At 37.5% G+C, this 23,094-nt stretch overlaps 1 protein-coding gene across 2 annotated transcripts in view; it reads left to right on the top strand.

Annotated features, from left to right (window-relative positions):
* Rbbp8 (RB binding protein 8, endonuclease) overlaps nucleotides 1-19,736 on the top strand; it is a 91,423-nt gene extending 71,687 nt beyond the window's left edge. Inside the window, exons 15-19 of one of the 2 annotated variants that reach the window (XM_038331937.1) lie at nucleotides 1,491-1,631; nucleotides 10,465-10,534; nucleotides 15,162-15,258; nucleotides 18,178-18,319; nucleotides 19,606-19,736. In XM_038331937.1, the coding sequence (XP_038187865.1) occupies nucleotides 1,491-1,631; nucleotides 10,465-10,534; nucleotides 15,162-15,258; nucleotides 18,178-18,319; nucleotides 19,606-19,703 (548 nt within the window). In that variant the 3' untranslated portion in view covers nucleotides 19,704-19,736. The remainder of the gene's footprint in view (nucleotides 1-1,490; nucleotides 1,632-10,464; nucleotides 10,535-15,161; nucleotides 15,259-18,177; nucleotides 18,320-19,605) is intronic. The other variant, XM_038331938.1, reaches the window with a different exon arrangement.
* The last annotated feature ends 3,358 nt before the right edge of the window (nucleotides 19,737-23,094 follow it).

Below are 23,094 nucleotides of genomic sequence, written 5' to 3'. Positions count from 1 at the left end.
GTCGGTCCTGCATGTCCAGTTCATACAGCATGACATCAAGCAATCCGGGCAAGAGCAGTGTCTTACCCAAATGGCTAGCAAACTCCATAAGGAGCCTCTTCAATGTCCATCATCCTCTTGAAGTAGATTGGTGCTGCCAGGAACATGTGTCTCATTGTCATGAAAAGACATAAGTTCTTAAAACATTTAAAGGCCATATTCTGTTGGTCTTTGAAAGATTTAAAGAATATGTATCTAATTGGTAGATATATCTCTATATATCTAGAAACCTAACATTACTGCAAGCTTGACAGTTATAGGTGATTATCTATTAACCTATTATTTCTTAATTATACGTTACATTTTTAAGTGAGCTGCACAAACACAATACCTTAATCAAGAGCAGAAATACATATACACAGCATAACAAAATTGACTTTAAATTTTTATCAACAGACCAAGATCCATACCAAACAAAGTATTCATATCTATAGCATATTCCCCTTTAAATATAACAAACATTTATAAACAATCATTTAGGGAATTTGTGAAGATGAATTCAGCACTGTGATGTAGTAGATGGGGTGTGAGTTCATTGTTTCCATCATTTTAAATTACCAAGTGCTAATAGTGATATTTAAAAAAGAATAACTTTTTGCTACTTTGTTAGAAAAATTAAAAATATCAAGTAAAATTTTATACAGAGTTTAATGTCTGCTGTTTATACATTTCTTTATGTTTAGCATTTTTCATTATATATTATGGTATATTTTCTAGTTCTCAAAGTTTCCTTGATAAGAATTCTTTTGGTTTTTGTGACTTATATGTGAGTTGATAGAAGGGGAAAGTCTTCAACACGTGTAAGAGATCCAGTTTTGTGACAGTAACAAAAGCTAGCTTTATTGCCACAGGATAACACTTGAAGTCACCGCAAAAGGCTTTTATAAATAAACAGACTTAGTTTATTACCACTCATGCCCCTTGTAAGAAGTAAGCTACATGGAAAGAATCTCAACTTAAAGATCTCTAAATTCTTAATCACATATATTGTAGTATGTTACTCACTTTGAATCACAAAGTTTTGCCCTTTTAACATTAGAGTTTGCAACTAATATTCTATCATCTTTTTAGCATGTCCGTAGATGCCTCCACCTCACTCTGTATTCAGTAAAACACTCTTTACAACTGGATCTGAAGTCTATTATAGCTGTGTATTTTTTTAAGTATCTTTAAACTTTCCATTACATGTATTAAGGTTTGTTACCCACTTAACGTTCTCTCTTGACAAGATGTCATAAGCTAACAGTCTTAGAGCCACATTTTACACGTGTGTCTATAAGCACTTCACTGTACTCATCTATTTAATAGAACACTTGAAGATGAAACCTACAGTCCATATATAAGAGTCGTCTTAGTTCAGAATAGACCGTATTACATTACTTTATCTTTGTTACTATTCACATTGGGCTTCACAGAAGGCCAAAGCTGCTAAGTCAATACCTTTTTTATAGATGGAGACATAAAAATGAATGATAGCTTGGAAGAAATGTTTGATCAGACAGCACATGAAGAATATGAATCCTGTTTGACAGATAACTTTCCCCAGGTACCAGATGAGGAAGAATTGTCTGCTGCCACAAAGAAACCAAGCAGTAAATATGCTTTCTCTTTTAATTGTATCTTTACCATTATACTGAGTTCACTTAAGTCATCAACTAATTAATAGAGGATTGATTAGAAATATTAACAAAAGTTTCATGTTTCTTACGTAAATTTCTTTTTCAGATATTTTTTAAAATTTTATGTGTATGGGTGCTTTGTCTGTGTGTATGTTTGTGTACCACGTAAGCACTTTGTGCCCTCTGATGTCAGGTTATAGTAGTGGATCTCTTGGAACTAGAATTACCGAAGGTTGTGGACCACCAAGTTGGTGCTGGGACTCAAAACTGGGTCCTCTGGAAGAATAGCCAGTGTTCTTAACGACTTGAGCTGTCTCTCCCAGTTATTTTTTTGCTTGAAATAATTTCAAACTAAGGAAATATTCCAAAAAAGAAGTTGAGAATGTTTAACTATACCTTCTGCTGAGCACCTTTTTTTATTGTTTTTAATTGAGCTTTACATTTTCCCCACTTTCTTTCCTTCCTCCCCTCTCCCCTTCCACCCTCCCTCTACCTCCCACACTTCGTGTTTACTCAGAAGATCTTGTCTTTTTTTCCTTCCTAGGCAGATCCATGTTTGTCTCTTAAGGTTTTCTTTGTTGTCTAGGATCTCTGGGGTTGTCGACTGGTTTATTCTTTGCTTTATGTCTAAAAGCCACTTATGAATGAGTACATAGTATATTTGTCTTTCTGGGTCTGGGTTGCCTCACTCAGTATGGTTTTTTTGTAGTTCCATCCATTTTCCTGCAAATTTCAAGATGTTATTTTTTACCTCTGAGTAGTACTCCATTGTGTAAATGTACCACATTTTCCTTATTCATACTTCAGTTGAGGGCATCTAGGTTGTTTCTAATTCTGGTAATTATGAGGAATGCTGCTGTGAACATTGAACACACGTGCTTGTGATATGATTGAGCGGTATTGCTGGGTCTTGAGGTAAATTGATTCTCCTAATTTTCTGAGAAACCACCATACTGATATCCAAAGGCACTCCCACCAGCAATGGAGGAGTGTTCCCCTTATTCCACATCCTCTCCAGCATAAGGTGTCATCAGTGTTTTTGATCTTGGCCATTCTTACAGGTGTAAAATAATGTCTCCAGAAGTTCCTTTATTGTACAGGATTGTTTTGGCTATCCTGTTTTGTTGTTGTTGTTTTTCCATATGATGAGTATTCTTTCGGTGTCTGTGAAGAATTTTTCTGGTATTTTTGATGGGCATTGCATTAAATCTGTAGATTTTTTTTTTTTTTAAAGATAGCCATTTTTGCTATGTTAATCCTACCTAGTCAAGAGCATGGGAGATCTTTCCGTTTTCTGGTGTCTTCTTCGATTTCTTTTTTCAAAGATTTAACGTTCTTGTTATACAGGTCTTTCACTTGTTTGTTTGCTTAAAGTTACCCCACGATATTTTATGTTATTTGTGGCTATTGTAAAGGGTGATGTTTCACTGATTTCTTTTTCAGCCCATTTATCATCTGTATATAGGAGGGCTACTCCTTGTTTGTTTGTTTGTTTTTGAGTTAATCTTGTATCTTGTTACATTACTGAAGGTGTTTATAGTTATAGGAGTTTTATGGTGGAATTTTTGGAGTTACTTATGTATACTATCATATCATGAGCAAATAGTGAAAGTGACTCTTCATTTCTAATTTGTAGCCTCTTGATCTTCTTTTGTTGTCTTATTGCTTTAGCTAGAACTTAAATTATTATATTGAATAGATATGGAGAGAGTAGACAGCCTTGTCTTGTTCTTGATTTCAGTAGGATTGCTTTGAGTTTCTCTCCATTTAGTTTGATGCTGACTGTTGGTTTGCTCTATATTATTACCTTTATTATGTTTAGGTATGTTCCTTGTATCCCTGCTCTTTCCAAGACCTTTAGCATGAGTTTTATTGAAGACTTTTTCAGATGATCATGTTGGTTTTTTTTCTTTCAGTTTGTTTATATGGTGGATTTCATTGACAGATTTTCGTATGTTGAACCATCCCTGCATCTCTGGGATGAAGCCTACTTGGTTATGGTGGATGATGGTTCTGACGTGTTCTTGGATTTGGTTTGCAAGTATTTTATTTAATATTTTTGCATCAATGTTCATGAGGGAGATTGGTCTACAATTCTCTTTCTTGTGTCTACAAAGCAAAAACCATACAAATGGTTTTAACTGTAGCCTTGTAAAAAGTGGTAGTGTTCCTTCTGTTTCTATTGTGTTGAACAATTTGAAGAATATAGGTATTAGCTTTTCTTTGAAGTTCTGGTAGAAGTCTGAGCTGAAACCATCCGGCCCTGAGCTTTTTTTTTTGGTTGGGAGACTTTTGATGACTGCTTCTATTTCCTTAGGTCAATTTAAATTGTTTATCTGATCCTGATTTAGTTTTGAAACCTATCCAGAAAATTGTCTATTTCTTTTAGATTTTCCAATTTTGTGGAATACAGGTTTTCGAACTATGACCTAATGATACTTTGGATTTCCTCAGTGTCTGTTGTTATGTCCCCCTATTCATTTCTGATTTTGGATATTCTCTCTCTGCCTTTTGCTTAGTTTGGATAGGGTTTGTCTATCTTGTTGATTTTCTGGAAGAACCGATTCTTTGTTTCCATTAATTCTTTGTATTATTTTCTTTGTTTCTATTGTATTGATTTAAGCCCTCAATTTGATTATTTCCTGTCGTCTAGTCCCCCTGGGTGAGTTTGCTTCTTTTTGTTCTAGAGCTTTCAGATGTGCTGATAAATTACTAGTGTGGGACTTTTCCAGCTTCTTTATGTAGGCACTTAGTGCTGTGAGCTTTCCTCTTAGCACTACTTTCATAGTGTCCAGTAGGTTTGGGTATGTTGTGCATTCATTTTCATTGAATTCTAGGAAGTCTTTAATTTCTTTATTTCTTCCTTGACCCAGGGGTGATTCAGTTAAGCATTGTTCAGTTTCCATGAGTTTGTTGACTTTCTGTAGTTAGTATTGTTGTTGAATTCTGACTTTAAGCCATGATGGTCCAGTATGACACAGGGATTTATTCCAATTTATTTTGTACTATTGAGATAGACTTTGTTACCGAGTATATGGTCAATTTTGGAGAAGGATCTATAATGTGCTAAGAAGAAGGTATATTTTGTGTTTGGGAGAAATGTTCTGTAGATACCTGTTAAGCCCGTTTGAGTCATAACATCTATTAGATTCTTTATTTCTCTATTAAGTTTCTGTCTGACAGACCTGTCCAGTGGTGCAAGTGGGGTGTTGAAGTCTCCCACTATTAGTATGTGGGTCTTGATGTGTGATTTAAGCTTTAATAATGTTCCTCTTCCAAATGTGGATGCCCTTGTATTTGGGGCATAGATGTTCAGAATTGAGACTTCATCTTAATGGATTTTTCCTGTGACGAATCTTTTGACTAATTTTAGTTTGAAGTCTATTTTGTTAGGTAGTAGAATAGCTATACTAGCTTGTTTCTTAGGTCCATTTGATTGTACAATCTTTTCCCAATCCTTTACTCTTGAGGTAGTGTCTGTCTTTGTAGTTGAGGTATGTTTCTTATATGCAGCAGAAGGATGGATTTTGTTTTCGTATCCAATCTGTTAGCCTGTGTCTCTTTATAGATGAATTGAGTCCATTGATATTAAAGGATATTGATGGTGGTGTGTGTTTCTCTTCTTTGGGATTTGCTGGTGTGAGATTATCTATTGCCTGTGTTTTTGTGGGTATAGCTAACTTTCTTGGGTTGAAGTTTTCTTTCTAGTACATTTTATAGGACTATATTTGTGGATAGGTATTGATTAAATCTGGTTTTGTCATGGAATATTTTTTTTTCCTCTATCTATGTTGATTGAAAGCTTTGCTGGATTTAGTAGTCTAGGCTGGCATCCGTGATCTCTTAATGCTTGCATAACACCTAACCAGGATCTTCTGGCTTTCATTCTTTCTATTGAAAAGTTGAGTATAATTCTGATAGGTCTGCCATTATATGTTTCCTGGCCCCTTTCCTTTGTAGCTCATAATATTCTTTCTTTATTCTGTATGTTTTGATTATTATTTGGTGAGGGGATTTTCTTTTTTGATACAGTCTGTTTGGTGTTCTTATAAGCTTCATGTATTTTCATAGGCATGTCCTTTTTCAGGTAGGGAAAGTTTTCTTATGATTTTGTTGAGTTTATTTTCTGTGCCTTTGAGCTGGACTTTTTCAATTTCTATTAGTCTTAGGTTCGGCCTTTTCATGAGTGTCCCAGATTTCCTGGATATTTTGTGTTAAGAATTTGTTGGATTTAACATTTTCTTTGACCAATGAATCTATTTCCTCTATCATATCTTCAATGCCTGAGATTCTCTCTTCCATCTCTTAGGTTCTGTTGATTATATTTGCATCTGTAGTTCCTGATTGTTTACCCAGATTTTCCATTTCCAGATTTCCCTCAGTTTGTGGGGGTTTTTTTAAGTTGCCTCTATCAGTTTTCAGTTTTGAAGCATATCTTTCACCTGTTTGATTGCTTTTTCTTGGTTTTCTTTAAGGAATTTGTTAATTTTTTTTTCAAATTTTTTGGTTGTCTTTTCCTGCATTTCTTTAAGGGAATTTTTAATTTACTTTTTAAGGGCCTTAGTCATCTTCATAAAGTTATTTTTAAGGTCATTTTCTTCTGACTTATCTGTGTTGGGATGTTCAGGTCTTATTGTTGTAGAACCACTCGTTTCTGGTGGTACTGTTTTTCTCCTTATGTTGTTGACTGTAGTCTTACCCTTTTGTCTACCCATCTCTTCTTCCTCCAATCAGACAGGTGGAACCTGTGTTTCAGGTGGGGTTCGTTTTCCTCCACAAGTTGGGAACCGTGGCTCCGTTGAACACTCCTTCATGTGTAAGCAGAGGAGAGTCTTATGTGATCATTCCTCCAGGTGCCTACGGACCCAAGGCTTATATGGTCGTTCCTCCTGGTGTTGGTGGGGCTGAGACTGAGGCTCCAGTGGTCAGATAATTTCTGGAGGCCACTGCTGGTTAGTCTCGGTTCAGTAGTAAAAAGTTTTTTGCATACATACATCCATAAACGTGTGTGTGTGTGTGTGTGTGTGTGTGTGTGTGTGTGTGTGTGTGTGTGTGTGTGTGTGTGTTTTGAGACAGGATTTCTCTGTAGCTTTGGAGCTTGTCCTGGAACTCGCTTTGTACACCAGGCTAGCCTCGACCTCACAGAAATCAACCTGTCTCTGACTCCCAAGTGCTGAAATTGAAGGCCTGTGCCACCGCTGCCCGGTGTATATTTATATTTTTTTTATATTTTATACATGTTCATAAATATATTAAAAAGTTTACATATATTAAAATGTGAGAAAATTTAATTTTATAATTGTTAATTTTATAAATAATTGTAATGCAGTAGGAAAAAGATTCACAGAGAATTTAGACCTATTTTCTGCTGTGAGCACTGTCTACTCAGAGAAAATACTTAATATTCTTTGTGTTCTTTAGGTAGTGTGATAGTAAAGAGTACTCCATCTTCTTGAAATTCTTAAGAAGATAATGGCAATTTCAAGTTAAAATTATTGCTAAGTTTACATTTAAACACTGGTCATCTCAAAATTTCTTCTCATTTACTCTTTGGACGATTTGACTTTCCCCTCACATAGCATTTTTGCCCACAGCTTTTTTAGTAATTACTTGAAACTAGTCCCAAGTCCCAAGCTGTATTTCTAGGTTTGACTTCCAGTGAATCCCAGCCCTGCATTTGTGAATAGTTGTTATATACATCTGTCTGTCAGCAATTTAAACCAGTCGTGTCTAACCCAAGTTCCATGTCTTTCCTACCAAGTAATTTCTTAATTTTTCAACCACAGGTATAACTTTTAGAGTTTAGCTTTTCATTTTCACAACTCCCATACCAAAGTTCTAACTGATTTTCTTCATAGGCAAAAGTAAGTTTGGGAACAATATCAAAAGCTCATTCTGACAGATTTATATTTGCTAGACATTTGAATGGGTCTGTTAGTAGGCAGTTAGTGTGTGTAGATTTCTTTAAGCAAGAAATCCAGAGTATGAAGGTCATTTGAGGACAGGAAATTAACAGAAAGTAGGTACTCCATAAAGTGTGACACTGAGTAAGATCACCAAGGTGTTGAAAATAAGTAAAGCAGAAAAGCATTTCGGGTTTCTAACCTCTAGTATATAGTAGCTTACGGTTTTCGTTGTGGTCCTAGCCTTGGTTGTGGTCCTGCTCTCTAAGTTGCTATATCCCTTAGGCTGAGTCATCCTTGCAGCCCAAGGGATATAGCAACTTAGAGAGCAGAGGGGACCAAGTTAGATGGCTCGGTGAGGAACGGCACCTGTTTGCCACACCTGACTACTGAGTTGAATCCTTGGGATCTACATGGTATGAGAGAACCAAGTCCCAGGATTTGTTCTATAGCCTCCACAGACATTATGGCGCCACAAACATTCATGCACATTAAATGAATAAGTACAATTTTAAAAAATCCAGAATGGGGAGAAGGAGACCAAGCACAGATGAACAGAAGTAGCAAAAGAGACTGACATGGTGCTCTGGGCATGAGGGAGAGGGGAAGGAGCTTTTGCTGCTCTGGAAAAGGGAGAATGTATTGTGTACTCCTGCACTTTTTTCCCTAGAGTCCTCTATAGCATCTTTATAAGTATTGAGACCCAGGTACAGTCAACTCAGAAAGTTTTGTTTTTCTTTTGTTTTGTTCTTTGGTTTCTCATGACAGAGTTCCTCTATGTAGCCCTAGCTGTCCTGAAACTTGCTCTGTAGACCAGTGTAGCTTCGAACTCAGACATCCACCTGCCTCTGCCTCCTAAGTGCTAGGATTAAAGGTGCGCATACCAACTGCCCAGTAAAAATTTTTTTCTACCCCAGTTTTTTTGTTCCCCTGCCACTTCGGGTATCATTATTTTATTATAATTAAAATAATTTATAATTATTATTTCAGTATCAGTCTACCCAGTAGTTAAATGTAGAAATGTGAGAAATCAGTTTTTACATAGTTGATTTTTTTAAAGATTTATTTAATATGTATACAGTGTTCTGTATGCATGCCTACATACCAGAAGAAGGCACCAGATATATCATTATAGATAGTTGTGAGCCACCATGTAGTTGCTGGGAATTGAACTCAGGACCTTTAGAAGAGCAGTCAGTGCTCTTAACAGCTGAGTCATCTCTCCAACCCCACATACTTTATTTTTTTATTACCATCAAAATTAAACGTCACATAAATTGTAAGCATTATTTTGTGACAGACACAGGTCATGCCAACAAAACTACATGAGAGTCAACTTCTAACAATGTTAGAATAAATCACAGAAGAATAAAAATTAAAATCTTAATGAAAAGTAGATAAGAATTATTTTCTGTAGTGATAATGGCTTGCCTACCATGTGGGTGCTGTCTCTAAAGAGTCTCCCTCATCTAGAACGACACACAAGGCTGGTTCTAGGATGAGATTTAACCTAGGAACCAGAGGTTGGAGTGGGAAGTGGAGGTCATATTTGACTTTATTTTTCACCTCACTTTTGTGCCTAGTCTGAAGCCTGGAGGTACTGTCCAAAGCATACTTTACTCTGTTTCTCTCTGTCCCTGATCTAAAGCATTGCTATTTTACCTATCGTGTGCATGCCTCCTGTATTTTCTACAGAACACCAGGATGGCCTTATTGTAAAGACAAATTAGATTGATTATATTATGTTTTCAGCTAGAAGTTCTTGAATGAAAAGATAATTATTGACTAACCAGTAAGCACATGAAACAAGTATCCATTCCCTGAGGTGATTAAAAACACTGGCAACCAAATATTAGGAAGGGTGAGGAAGTGCCGGGAGTCGTGTGTTGGTTACAGGAGTTAACACAAGTAAGGAAAAGAAACCAGTTTCATAAATTTCATCATCAGTTTTGTACAGAATTAAATATATACCTATCACACCGTCTGACTCAGTTATGAATGTATACCCTAAGAAAAGTAAAAATGCAAGAGTCATGCTTATTTTTATAGGGTTAGGATTGTAGCACCGAAAAGTATATTTATAATAGTGCCATCTGCAATAACTTAAAAAGTGAAGATGGTCTACATTTCCATCAATAAGTAAATACATCAAAACAACATAGATAAACCTCCAAATTCGCTAAGCTGGGAAAATAAAAATGATAAAGTAAATTGTAAAATTTTTTAGTATGTAGTTCTAAAACAAGCTATTTGGTGAAAAAACTTAAATTGGTATTGGGAGAGAGAGTTAAAGAGAAATATGAGAACATCCCTGTACATGAGAAACAAAGTAATAACAAAGTTGGAAGTGATGGATATTTTTACATTTTGTCATCAATTTTCTGATGAAATTCTTTAATCTCTATTTTTTGAATCATAACCGCTCTTAAAGATGGATTATACAAATTAATAGGGCAAATAAGTGAGATATACCAAAAGATTATTTATACCTCCTGCCAAATAACAGCAGACATCTAGATAGAGTTCTGTTCATCTTAAAGACTTAAATACTTCATGTGCCAGAAGTGGTGGTGCACACCTTTAATCCCAGCACTGGGAAGCAGACGTAGGTGGATCTTTTGAGTTTGAGGCTTCATGGTAAGGCCTGGACCCAAATTAATCAATCAATTAAATACTTCCCGAAATGTAATTTTTAGTTTAGTGTCTCTGAGACAAGATAATCATCACCTTTAATGTAAATAAAAAAATAAAATTTTAATGAATTGCCTCCCAGGACTGAAATGTGAAAAATCAATATAATGGGAAGTTTTGTGCATCCTATAGTTGTTTTGTTTTGTTTTTCCTTAAGCAAGCTGATTATTTCTCAAGTTCTACATCTTGTGACATTCTTGTTTTGTTTATAGTACATAGTGATAAACAAGATGGAGTCAAGCAGAAAGCATTTGTGGAGCCATATTTTAAAGATAAAGAGAGGTAAGTGGGTGCCAGTATTACCCATGTGTTTGGAGGTACAGTAGAGCTGACTTTGCCAGTCTGTAAGATATTTATTGATTGCTTTGATTAAAATAAAATAATTTACGAGAATACTGAGGCCATCCAAAGCTACATAGTTTAAAAAGAAGAAGATAAAAGAATCATTTAGAACCAGGCTCACATCTCTAATACCAGCACCAGGCAGGAGACAAGCAGAACAATTACACATTTGCAACTAGTATGGGCTACACAGTGAGGCTTTGTCTCAAAAAAAAAAAAAAAAAAAAAAGAAATCACTTATGGGTCAGAGAGCATGGGAATATAGCCCAGTGGTACAGTCTTTGCCTGACAGGCACAAGGACCTAAGATGATAAAAGCCAGGTAGCACGTGCACATCATTTACCCCAGCACTGGCCAGTAGAGACACGTGGGTCCAGGGGCTTGTTGGCCTGCCTGTCTAACAAAAATAGCTAAGGTTCAGTTGGAGACCCTGTCTCAAAAAATGAGGGTGAGTGGGTAAGAGGCCCACTTGGATATGATCAAAATACATTGAATGAAATTCTCAGAGAAATAATAAAAAGTCGAGGGAGCAATTGGAGGCATCCTGATGTCCGCCTTTGATTTCTACATGTGCCCTCATGGGCAACATGCATATACCCACACCTACACACACAGTGCCATTTACTTTATACCTGTAAACAAAGAGACGGAAATGTTTACCAGTACCACTCATTTTTAAACAGTAGAAATAGTTTCTTTGCTTTATTGTAACAAATACCTTATTTTTAGTCTATTTCATTTTGAACTTTGGAAATTGTTGAACTATGTTCTCTTAACTTTCATGTGTTTAAGACTTTAGGTCACAAGCTGAGGTTGCCATGCTTCATTTTGGAGGATTTTTGAACCTTTGGAACAAACATTTCAGCTTCTTAATTTTGAACTTCAGTGCTACTTTCTGCCTTTTTTACAAAGATTGTAAATTCTGTGACTTTCAGTTAATGGTCTATTTGGCTTTTTTTTTTTTTTAAGTAAATTTAGGGGGGCTGGAGAGAAAGCTCGGCAGTTAAGAACACTGACTGCTCTTCAAGAGGACCCTGTCAGTAACTCCAGCTCCAGGGGATTTGATATACATGTGGGCAAAACATCAATGCACATAAAATAAAAATAAATTATTAAGTAAATTTAGGACCTAATACTTATTCTAAAAAACTATGGTTTTTTTTTTTTCTTCATGAAGTTCTCAAAATGAGTCACTTCATAAGTTACTCTTTTTAATTACATTTATTTATGTATTGTTAGGGGAGGGCATGAGCATGCCACAGCTGATGTATGGGAATGAGAGGACATCTTGGAGGAGGAGAGTTCCCCTCCTGCCATACAAGTCGCAGAGATCAGACACAGGTCAGGTTTGGTAGCAGGTGCCCCCACCTGTTGGGCCTTCTCATCAGCCCAAAATAAAGTTACTCTTCAGCTTTCATTTCTGTTGAGTACTTTAGTAATCTAAAAGGCAAAATTTTTAATTAATTATTTTTTAAGGACAGGATTTCATGGTGTAATTTAATCCTGGCTGGCCTGATGTAGTGTTCGTGCTACTACATTTACTATGGTCCTGTAGAGCCTGTACTACATGTACTATGGTACTATGCCTATAGCCTACCACCTGCACTACTGAATAGGACTGGACGCTAGCTGGGAAAAGGGCTGGAGATTTTAAACATATACACACACAGACAGAGACATGGGGACACGGGTCATCCTTGAAACAAGAATGCCCCCTTTATTGTGTTCAGGGACATCTTATATAGGAATCCTTGACTGATAGCCATGACCCAGCCAAACCAACCAGAAACCACTCTCCTGCCATTAGGAACTCCTGAGGGTCTCATGCTCAGAGCAGCTGCAAACACAGGAAAGCAAGTTGTTTTGCTCAGAGCAGCTGCAAGCATAACACGTTGTTTACAGGAAATTCAGGGTCTGGGGGTCCACAGCAACAGCCTGAAACTCACTTTGGTAGATTAAACTATTCTCACACTCACAGAGATCTGTCTGCCTTTGTCTTCTGAGTGTTGGGATTAAAGGCCCAACCACCACACCTGGCCTAAAATGAATTTTTATTGATTCCTATGAGTCTAAAAGCACTAACTTGACATTTTGTCATTAAATGTTTAATTATTTTCCTTTATGTGCCACTTCCCCAAAGAAATGGAATCCTAGAACTCCCAAAAAAATATAAGCAGGCAGGTTTTTTTCCTTTAATGTAACCATAGGTTCATGAATTTAAGCATCTGATGTGTTTGCATCCATTGTATTTGACATGTTTGTAGTAACAGTTCCTCTTATCCACACACTGCATTTAAGACCTCCAGTCCTACCCAAACCATAGACGGTGCTGACTCCTGTATGCACAACATTTTATCCTATGCTTGTGAACGTTTTCACCCCATTAAAAAGAAGCATTTTTTTCTCACATATCCAAATTGTCAGCATCACTGTCTTTGTGCTTGAGAGGCATTATTGAATAAACAAGGGTGACTGAACGCAAGCACCACAGTAGCGCTGTGGTCAGTCTGATACCTGAAACGGCTGCTGGTACGTGGCATGTACAGATCAGATACACTGTATAAAGGGGCCGTTCACATCGAGGGCAAGATGGAGCATGATGGTGCAGGATTCCATTGTACTACATACAGAGAACATACATGTAATGGCAGGAGGCGAAGCTGCAAATGAGGAACTACTACAGACAGATTGTCCCATTTTCACCTGTTAGAAGCCTCCTGGGCCAAACAGTTGCCTAGATTCCTTGATAGAAGCTGCAAAATGTCTGGTAGAAGGTGTTCTTAGCGGGGGCAGTTTAGAGCACTTGACCCCTCTTCCACAAGGGTGAGTTTGGTTCCCAGCAGCCATGTCAGGTGGCTCACAATTGCCTGTAGCTTCAGCTCCAGGAGACCCAGCCCTATGGGAAGCGTGCATGCTTGCACTGTGTCATGTGTGTTTGGGTACACTTAAGCAAGTGATGTTAATATAGCTTTTTTCTGCTTTATTAGTTTTCCTTTAGTTGTAGATCCTGAAAATTAGTTGAATTTCTCTAGCAGTAAACCCTTGTTTCATTCACTGCGAGGCTAGTGCACCTAATGATGCAGTAAATGAAGAGCTTTGTTCTATGTCTTCAAGACAGTCCTAGATTAATACGATATTACAGGGCAATAGCTTGTATTTTCAGTGTTTCCTAAGAGAGGCACTAATTTTTAAAGTAAGAGTAGTTTTATTTCTGAAGCTGTTGGGTAGCTAAGGAAACAGGAAGTAGATACAGGTGGAAGGATGGTAAAGGTCTTAGTGATCTTGTGCTTCTCCTACTGAGAAGTCTAGAAAACCTTGGTGTACTTGTCTCATTGCTGTGATAAATACCTGGCAAAAGCAATATGAGGATGAAAGAGTTTCTTTTGGCTCACAGTTGTAAGATCTATTCGTCATGGTTGGGAGGTCACAGCAGCAGGACATGAGGCAGCTTGTCTTCCTGTATCCCCAGTTGGGAAGCAGAGAGCCATGAATGCTGGTGCTCAGCTCTCTTCCTCCAGTCCATGGAATGGTATCCCCCACAACTAAGATGGGTCTTTATCTCAGCTAATCAGCACTCCTGGGCATGCCCAGAGGCATCCTAATGTAGATAGTCCTTCACAGGTGTACCTAGAGACTGTGACTCTAGATTCTGTTAAGTTGGCAGTATTATACATCAGGTCTGGTCAGGGACACAAAGCTTACAGCCTTTTAAGTGATGCTTTCCTTGAGTCTTCCTTGGATGCCAGTTTAGTACCTGCTACAGGTATTATGCTCAGAGGGCAGGATATGGCAAAAATGGATTCTACATATGCCTAGATTTCATAAATTCTTTGACAAAAAATATTGTGTAGCAAAATTTTATCCACCCTTTCTTGCTCTCCCTTTTTTAATTCATGCATTACTATGGAGTTGAGGGTTTTTAAAAGTTAGAATACAGAAGGGACCTCTTATTCAGTATAGTTGGAAACACAATCAAGAAGAGTAGGTATGTCCCCAAAAAAATCATTTTAAAAATCACTTTTATGTTTCAGAGTATTTAAGTTCACTGAGAGTGTTTCTATTAGAAATAACATATACATATATATGTATCAAATTATATGTGTGTAATTTAATATTTATAATTATATATATATAAAATTTGATAACTCTTCCAGTAGTTGTCTTCAACTCAGAAGGGAACCATTAAGAGGAGGAGAGTTTTAAGGGGTAGGGGAAAGAGAAAGGGTGGAGCACCTGTGGCAGGATAGCAGAAGGGGCCTTGACAAGAGAACGGGCAGTGAGCAGAGGGAAAAGATGGATGGGTGAGAGCAGTAGAGGAAGGGAACAGATAAGAAGTGCATGAAATGACAGTGAAGCACACTCTGTGCTGACTCAAGATTAGTCTAAGATACTTACCAATAGCAGGCCTTGAAAAGAATCATTTGTTTTCATAATACACAGAACATTTTAAATAGGATGAGTGTTTGGGGGTTTTTGTCTTCTGAGTTCTTCTATTTTTTAATTCAGATTTTAAACCAGAAATCTTCTAGTAACAAATAGGTTAACTTTAAATTCCTTTTCCCTCCAGAGAAAGTAGCATACAGAATTTCCCTCATATTGAGGTAGTTCGAAAAAAAGAAGAGAGAAGGAAATTGCTCGGGCACACATGTAAAGAGTGTGAAATTGTAAGTACTCATGTAAACACTTCTTTTGAATTTGATTTTATAGGTCATAAAAATTACAGTTACAGATTGTAATTATATTCAGAAACTTTCATTGATCCAGTAATGATAAAAGGAATAAGGAACATACCAGCTAGCACCAGCATATAGTAATTAAATAGATATGAATACATGAAAGTGAATGCCCCCAACTTGTCTTAGATTGAGTCTGAGGCCTAACTCTAGTTCTCTTTTGAAATGCATTTATCTACTTAATGTGGAGTGGGGCTCAGGCAGCAATAACCTGCCGAGCCAGCTTTCAGGTACCCTCGCCCTAAACTCCTATGACTATCTTAAGACATTATGTGCCATTCTTTTCTGTAGCTACGTGCAGATGCTGATGTATCTGTACCATTAGAGAAAATTGATCTTCAATAGGAAATTTTAACATTTATTCTTTTCACTATCAGGAAATAAGGTGTACCCGTAACTTTTTAAAGAATCAATACCACTATAAGCCCTATTTTCCTCTGAGATACTTTTTATAACAAAATGTGAAAAATAAGTTTTCCTTCATCTTTAAAATACTTTCATTTTTTTTCCTTTTTTTACACTGTCTGCCTTATGCTGAAGAATCAGTACAAACCATCCTATTAATAAGTTATCCTAGACAGGTTCTTTTTTTTTTTAATCTTACAACATTTTTTTTACAGCTATTTTTATTTTTTGTTCTACTATAAGCAGTCAGATGTCGTCCTCAACATCTGACTTCCTCATTTAGATTTTTTTAGTAGCTATGCTCTAAAGCAATTTGATACCCAAAGCACTTTAGTGAAGTCATGAATATTACAGTAAGCTCTTGATGAAAATGCGCTCTTAATCACAGCAGGAATATAAACTGTGATTCTATTTTGAAAAACAATTTGGCAATTGTAGTTGCTTTCTGTGGTTGTGATAAAACATGATGATGAAAAGCAGCTTAGGGGAGGGGTTTGTCTGGCTTAGCTGCTGTGTCACGGTCCATCATGGAAAGAAGTCAGGGCAAGAACTCAAGTCATGGAGGGGAGCTGCGTACTGACTTGCTCCACATGGCTCACTCAGCCTGCTTTCATATAGAGCCCAGGACTATCATGCCAGGGATGCCACCACCAACATGTGAGACCCTCACACATTCATCACTGATTGAGAAAATGCCTTACAGCTGGATCTCATGGGGGCATTTCCTCAACTGAGACTTGTTCCTCTCTGATGACTCCAGCTTGTTTCTGGTTGACACACAAACCAGTAGTATAATGGACCCTATGTCAGTTTGACACATAAACACCTCACTCTTAAGCCACAACAATAGCCAAGATGGCACATTAAACATAATAACATAATAAAATATAAATAACTTTAAAAGTCCCAGTCTTTTCAAAGACAGACACAATGTGCTGTGCCCTCACACACCAGCAATTAATCATGAAAATGCCCCACAGATTTGCCTACAGGTAGTCTGATGGAGACATTTCCACAGTTGAGGTTCCTCTTCCCAGGAGAACGCTTACCAACTACCCATGTCAGGTTGATAAAATTAAGCAGCGCATCAGTACAAATAAAACCATTTGCTAGTTTTCATAGCACAGTGTTGATCTGCTTTCCTCCTCAGTATTCAGGTCCTTTGCTGCTAATTATCGGAAATTTTATGTGCTCCTGCTAGCTGTTTACTGTAAAAGAATTTTTTAAATGATAAGAATAAATAAAGGTACAACTCCCGTGTACTTAAATGTAATTTGTAGCTTACTATTTGGAAGTCTGTCCCAGTGTCTATTCCAGATGTATGGTAAAAGAGTATGGTAGTGACCACAGATCTCACATTGTAAAAACAAATGTGTTTTCTACATTTGATTCCCATACTCAGTCTCTTATATGTAAGTCTGAAGTTTGATTTTGTTTTCTAATTTTGGTTTTGAGGAGAAGATTCTAGTTACTATGCTTCTTGCATATATGAATAACTTATCTTTCATTAAGTCCCACAGATTCTACCTTCATAAAATTCCCCTTTACACTTACTTACTATCTCTACTACCAATACCTGGAACATACTCAGGCACTGTCTTACCCTGGACTGTTGAGTACTCTGCCTTTCTTAATACACTTCACCTCTTAGAACATAAGCAAAAACACAGTCCTCATGATGCTCACCTCTGTAGTCTTCCTTTATGTTCTTACCTCTTATTAAACACCATGGTCTTTTGTGGTTGGAGGCCATTCATTTGTCCCCGACTGCCCAGACTTGAAATAATCACACAGAAACTGTATTATTTGCAATACTATTTGGCCAGTCTACTTAAGCTTCTTGCTAGCTAGCTCTCATGTCTTGCATTAACCCATTTCTATTCATCTGTGTATTGCCACGTGGTTGTGGCTTACTGGGTAAAATTCCATCCTGCCCCTGTCTCTGGCAGGACTACATGGCTTCTCACCAATCCCCCCTCCTCTCCCTCCCTCCCTCCCCTCTCATATATATATATATATATTCTGTTAAGCCATTGGGCCAAAAGCAGCTTCTTTATTAACCAATAAAAACAACACATAGAAGGACTTCCCACACCAGTCTTTTGTGGGTTTTCCTAATGATCTTTTAGAATAGAAGTTAAATCATGCCAGTACCTTTCAGTATCTTCTCAGCTTACTGCAGGCCCAAGGGTAGCTCAGTGTCAGTGTGCCAGGGCTGGGGACTGTTAGCACAAACGTCTACTGATAAAGGAAGGCTGGGTTGATTGACGCTGTGATACAAGGTCCTTTCCTCATTTGTGAATCGAGCACTAACTGTTTTATTATCATTATTATTACAATATCAGTATTATTTCCTTAGAATGTTTAATTTAAACAAATAGCTTTTTAGCTTCTAGTTTGTAATCAGTAAACATAACACTGTTTATTATTCCCTGTTGTTGTTAGTACTATGCAGATATGCCAGCAGAAGAAAGAGAAAAGAAGTTGGCTTCCTGCTCCCGACACCGATTTCGCTACATTCCACCCAGCACACCAGAGAATTTCTGGGAAGTTGGTTTTCCTTCTACTCAGACATGTCTGGAAAGGGGTAAGATTATAGATTTTAGTATTTTAGATTTTTTTTTAAGTCTGAATATTAACCCTTTTCTCTCTAACTCTATCTTGTGCTGCACATTAGGTGCTGATTCTGCAACATGCAAGTGAATTCCTGAGTTGGAAAGATTTTTCCACTGCTGTGTTAATTTATTTGGGATTAGATATTGCTTATAATGTCCTTAATGGGACTGTGTATTATGAGCTTTGTCATTCAGATTCATCCTGTCAAGATGAATTTTAAGTAAATAAATCTTACAAAGGTTAGAATGTTGGCATGCCCCCAGTTCCTTCAAATTTGACAGTTAACATTTAATATGCATTATCAAAGCTAGTTTTTAAAAATTTAAATAGTAATTTTTGTTCCTCACTGTCACTGATAGCACGGCGCTAAGAAAATTTGGGTATACTGAGTTTTCATGAAAAAGGATGCAATTTCAGAGAAACTTTGTATATTTAACTGTAAGAAAGAAATACACAAGGTCATTGACATTGTTTCTCCTGGCCGTTGCATAGAATCCGATAAGGTGGCTACACTTGTTTGCCCTGTTAGCCTGGCCCAGAGCACCGTCCTCCATTGAAAATTACATGATTGGAGATTCCTGGGGAGAATCTGAATGGTATGGAGAACATAGAGGTGTCTCACTGAATGGAATAACTACCACAAAAAACTGCGAGAATCACCTGGAATTTGTAACAGTAGTAGAGTTTGGGTTTAGCATTGTGGCCCCATTACAAACCTATAGGGACAATTTAGAGAAACTCCTGAGAACGCTCATCTTAGGCAGAACGAAGGCGTGGTTCTCATACGCTTCCAGTTTTGTCAAGGTTAGTAAGTGATATGTTTTCTGCAGGTCTCCACCCTCACCTGGGAAGTCAGTATAGTAGAAGTACTTTAAAGAACATGAGAACTCTCTGAGGTGGTGAACAGGGAGCATTTTACAAATGTTTGCTGCTTTTTTTTTTTCTCTTGCTATAAATGAGTAGACTTGATGCTAAGTAGTGAAATCATTCACCAGCATCACAAAGCTAAAACTCAGAAGTACTTAGGCATTAACGATGTATAGTGAATATATATTGAAAGAATGCTATTGTTTTTGTTGTTTGGATTAGTTTTGTGTTTTGAGATAAGGTCCCATGAAACCCAGACTGGCTTTGAACTCCAGATCCTCCTGCCTTGGCTTCCTCAGTGCTGGGATTACAAACAGCCACCATGCTCATCTGTGCTAAAGAAATGCATGTTAATAATGTACTGTTCTAAATTTATCATTTGTTTTTCAGGTTACATCAAGGAAGATCTTGATCTTTGCCCTCGTCCCAAAAGACGGCAGCCTTACAACGCAGTGTTTTCTCCAAAGGGCAAGGAACAGAGGACCTAGATGTTTGAGTCAAAGCAGAGCAGATGACCTTTGGTTTTTTTTTTGTTATTTATAGTTAAAGCTGTAATAAACATTGATCTTTGATTTTTGATCTTCTATAAATTGATTTATAAATGACCTTTCTATTAAAAATGTTTAAGCAACATTTACCTACTATACAAATAGCTATTTAAAAATGTGGATGTGTTTGTTGCTGTTTTTTGTTGTTGGTGGGTTTTTTTGTCTTTTGTGCCTTTATCAGTCTAACTCAAGGGTCTTTTACTTTTGTCTTAGGGTTTCTATAGCTGTGAAGAGACACCATGATCATGGCAACTCTTATAAAGGAAAACATTTCGTTGAGGCTAGCTTAGTTCAGAGGTCTAGTCCATTATCTTCATGGTGGCATGTAAGCAGACATGATGCTGGAGAAGATGGAATTCTATATCCTGATCAGCAGGCAGCAGGAAAAGAATGCCACACTAGACTTGTCTTGAGCATTTGAGACCTCAAAGGCTGCCCCCCAGTGACACACTTTTTCTAACAAGGCCACCCATGTCCTAATGGTGCAACATCTTTATAAACTAATGGTGGCCATTTTCTTTCAAACCACCATAACTTTACTTGGTAATTATAACTATTGAAATACGATTGTTGTAGCCTATGATTTGCTACTTACAGGTCTTTTTACTCAGTTTCCTCTGGTGTGTACGTAGAAGTACTGATGTGGGATTCCCCTCTGTATGCTGTGCATACCTTGGTTAATAAAGAAACTGTTGTGAGCCTAGAGCAGAGCAGGGCAGAACAGAGATAGGTGGGGAAAACGAACTAAATGCTGGGAGGAAAAAAAAAGTGGAGTCAGGGAGAAGCCATGGATCTGCCAGAGACATGCTGAAACTTCGCTGGTAAGCCACAGCCACATGGCCATACACAGATTAATGGAGATGGGTTAGTTTAAGATATAAGAGCCAGAAATACGCTTAAGCTATTGGCCAAACAGTATTGCAAATAATATGAGTGGTTATTTTGGGGCTGGGCAGCCAGGAACAAACAAGCAGCCTCATACAACAGTTCAGTCTTACACAGGGTGACAAGATAAAATTTAAATAATTTAATTACTAATGGGTTAGACAACTGTCACACTATCATTACACAGGCAACCTTCGTATGCTTAAGCTGCTTTATAAAAAGCAAAATCAACTGGAGATGGACACCATACGTTTGTGGCATGCTCAGAGATCTCTCAGACTCCTAGCCTGTGGATATGAGCCCTGCTTCTGGAAGGAAGCAGCCATGGGCCCTCATGTACATGTGACATTGACATTTGATATAAATCAAAACATTTTTGATTTATTTGTGGTTCTTTGGGACAGGATCTCCCTGTGTAGTCCTGGCTGTTCTGGAACTCACTGCGTTGTAGATCAGGCTGGCCTGCCCTCTCCTGCCTCTAGCTCCCTTCTGGGATTAAAGGTGTGGATAACTGCACCCAGCTTTGTAAAACATCTTAAAGGGGATAAAACAGCCTGTGCTTTTTTTCTTTTCTCATAGAACATAAAAATTATTCTAGATACTGCATAGCTTTCTTACAGCCACAAAGATAAATGTAACAGAGTTTGGAAGAGAAGAAAGTCAGGCGATCTAGGTCACTGGGGTGCGGCGCGGGGTTTACGGAACTATAAGCAGCCTCTGACTGGTGACTTTTTTTTAAGGTGAGGGAAAAACCAGTCATTTATATTAAATGGTTCACTGGGGGGAGCTACTTGTCACAGATTAACATCACTATTAAGTGAACAGGTTATTCAAGAATTAAAAGAGAAAATCCTACGTGCAACCAAAAAGATGGTTAGCAAAAAACAAAACCCACCAGACACAAGATAACTATTGAAGAAAGAAAGTGATGAACAGAAGCTACCATAGTGATGTAAAAGCTTGAGAGTCAGTGTATCAGTGATAGAGTAGATCTGGACCCCAGGGTCAGGATCCTCATGAAGGGGAGTCAGTCCAGCACAATCAGACAGTGATTCGAATACACAGGCAAAGATGCACACAACAAACTCAGCTTGAAAACTACTAAAAAAAAATTGGTGAAATGAATTGGAATATTACGATTAGGTTGGAGAATATGCTTAACTTAGTCTATTGATATTTGTGGTAGCATTGAAAGAAATTTACTACAGAGTGTCACCTCACTTCAGCAGAAGAGAAGATGCTGGACAGTGAGAAGGACTACTGAAGGAGAGCTCTCAGTCCTTTCAAAAACTTGAATGTCAAAACTGGTGTGACCTATTTAGAAGGTTAATGGACAAACTGAGAACCCATGGAGATTACCACAAGAGTACTTTGTCATAGGAGACCATTTGTTTCTTCCTGGCTGCTCAGCCCCGAAATAACCACTCAGAAACTCTAGTGTTTGCAATACTGTTTGGCCAATAGTTTAAGTATATTTCTGGCTAACTCTTATATTCTAAACCAACCCATCTCCATTAATCTGTGTGTTGCCATATGGCTGTGGCTTACCAGCAGAGTTTTAGTGTGTCTGTCTCTGTCGGCAGCTCCATGGCTTCTCCCTGACTCCACCTTCTCCCAGCATTCAGTTAGGTTTTCCCTGCCTAACTCTGTTCTGTCCTGCTTTGCTATAGGCTCAAAGAAGTTTCTTTATTAACCAGTTAAGGTGAGGGGAAAACCAGTCATTTGTTTATTAGACTGTGGTCTGGGGGATCTACTTGTCACAGATTAACATTACTGTTAAGTGAATACCAATGTTATTCACAGCATACAGAGGGAATCCCACATCACTTCCCCTCTTCTCTTTAATTAAAAAGGAAGGTTTTAACTTTAACATAGTAAAATTACATATAACAGGACAGGTATCAAGCAAGAATTATAGTTACATATTTATATCTACTTAATATTTTATTGTAAGAAAACTTATTTATTCTTCAACTCCACCAAAGACTTCAGAAGGATATTACCTAAGTAAACAGGAAGTGCAATGTAAGCTACTTCCAAAACTCTAGAATTGACAGAAACATCTCACTGCCTGGACAGTCACCCCAAGTTCTGTATTGTTGGGGTATCCATCTTCAGCCTATAGTATCCAGCAAACTTTTCCACGAAGCAGGAAATTTCAAAGACAGTTCTGCCTATATTGGCAGTTTGTCAGTCACTTTTTTCTATGTCCTGCAGAATGTCTAGCAGACTCATGAAGCAGGAACCCTAGTAACCTATATTCCTTAATTATATATTATTTTTAAATGAGCTGCACAAACACAATACCTTAATCAAGAGCAGAAATACATATACATAGCATAACAAAATTGACCTTAAATTTGTATCAATAGATAAAGTATTCATATCTATAGCATATTCCCCTTTAAATGTAAACAAACATAAACAATATTTGGGAATTTGGATG

This window comes from Arvicola amphibius, chromosome 5, assembly GCF_903992535.2.
Source record: "Arvicola amphibius chromosome 5, mArvAmp1.2, whole genome shotgun sequence".
In the NCBI taxonomy this organism is placed as follows: Eukaryota; Metazoa; Chordata; class Mammalia; order Rodentia; family Cricetidae; genus Arvicola; species Arvicola amphibius.
This window is presented reverse-complemented; position numbering and strand designations above follow the sequence as displayed.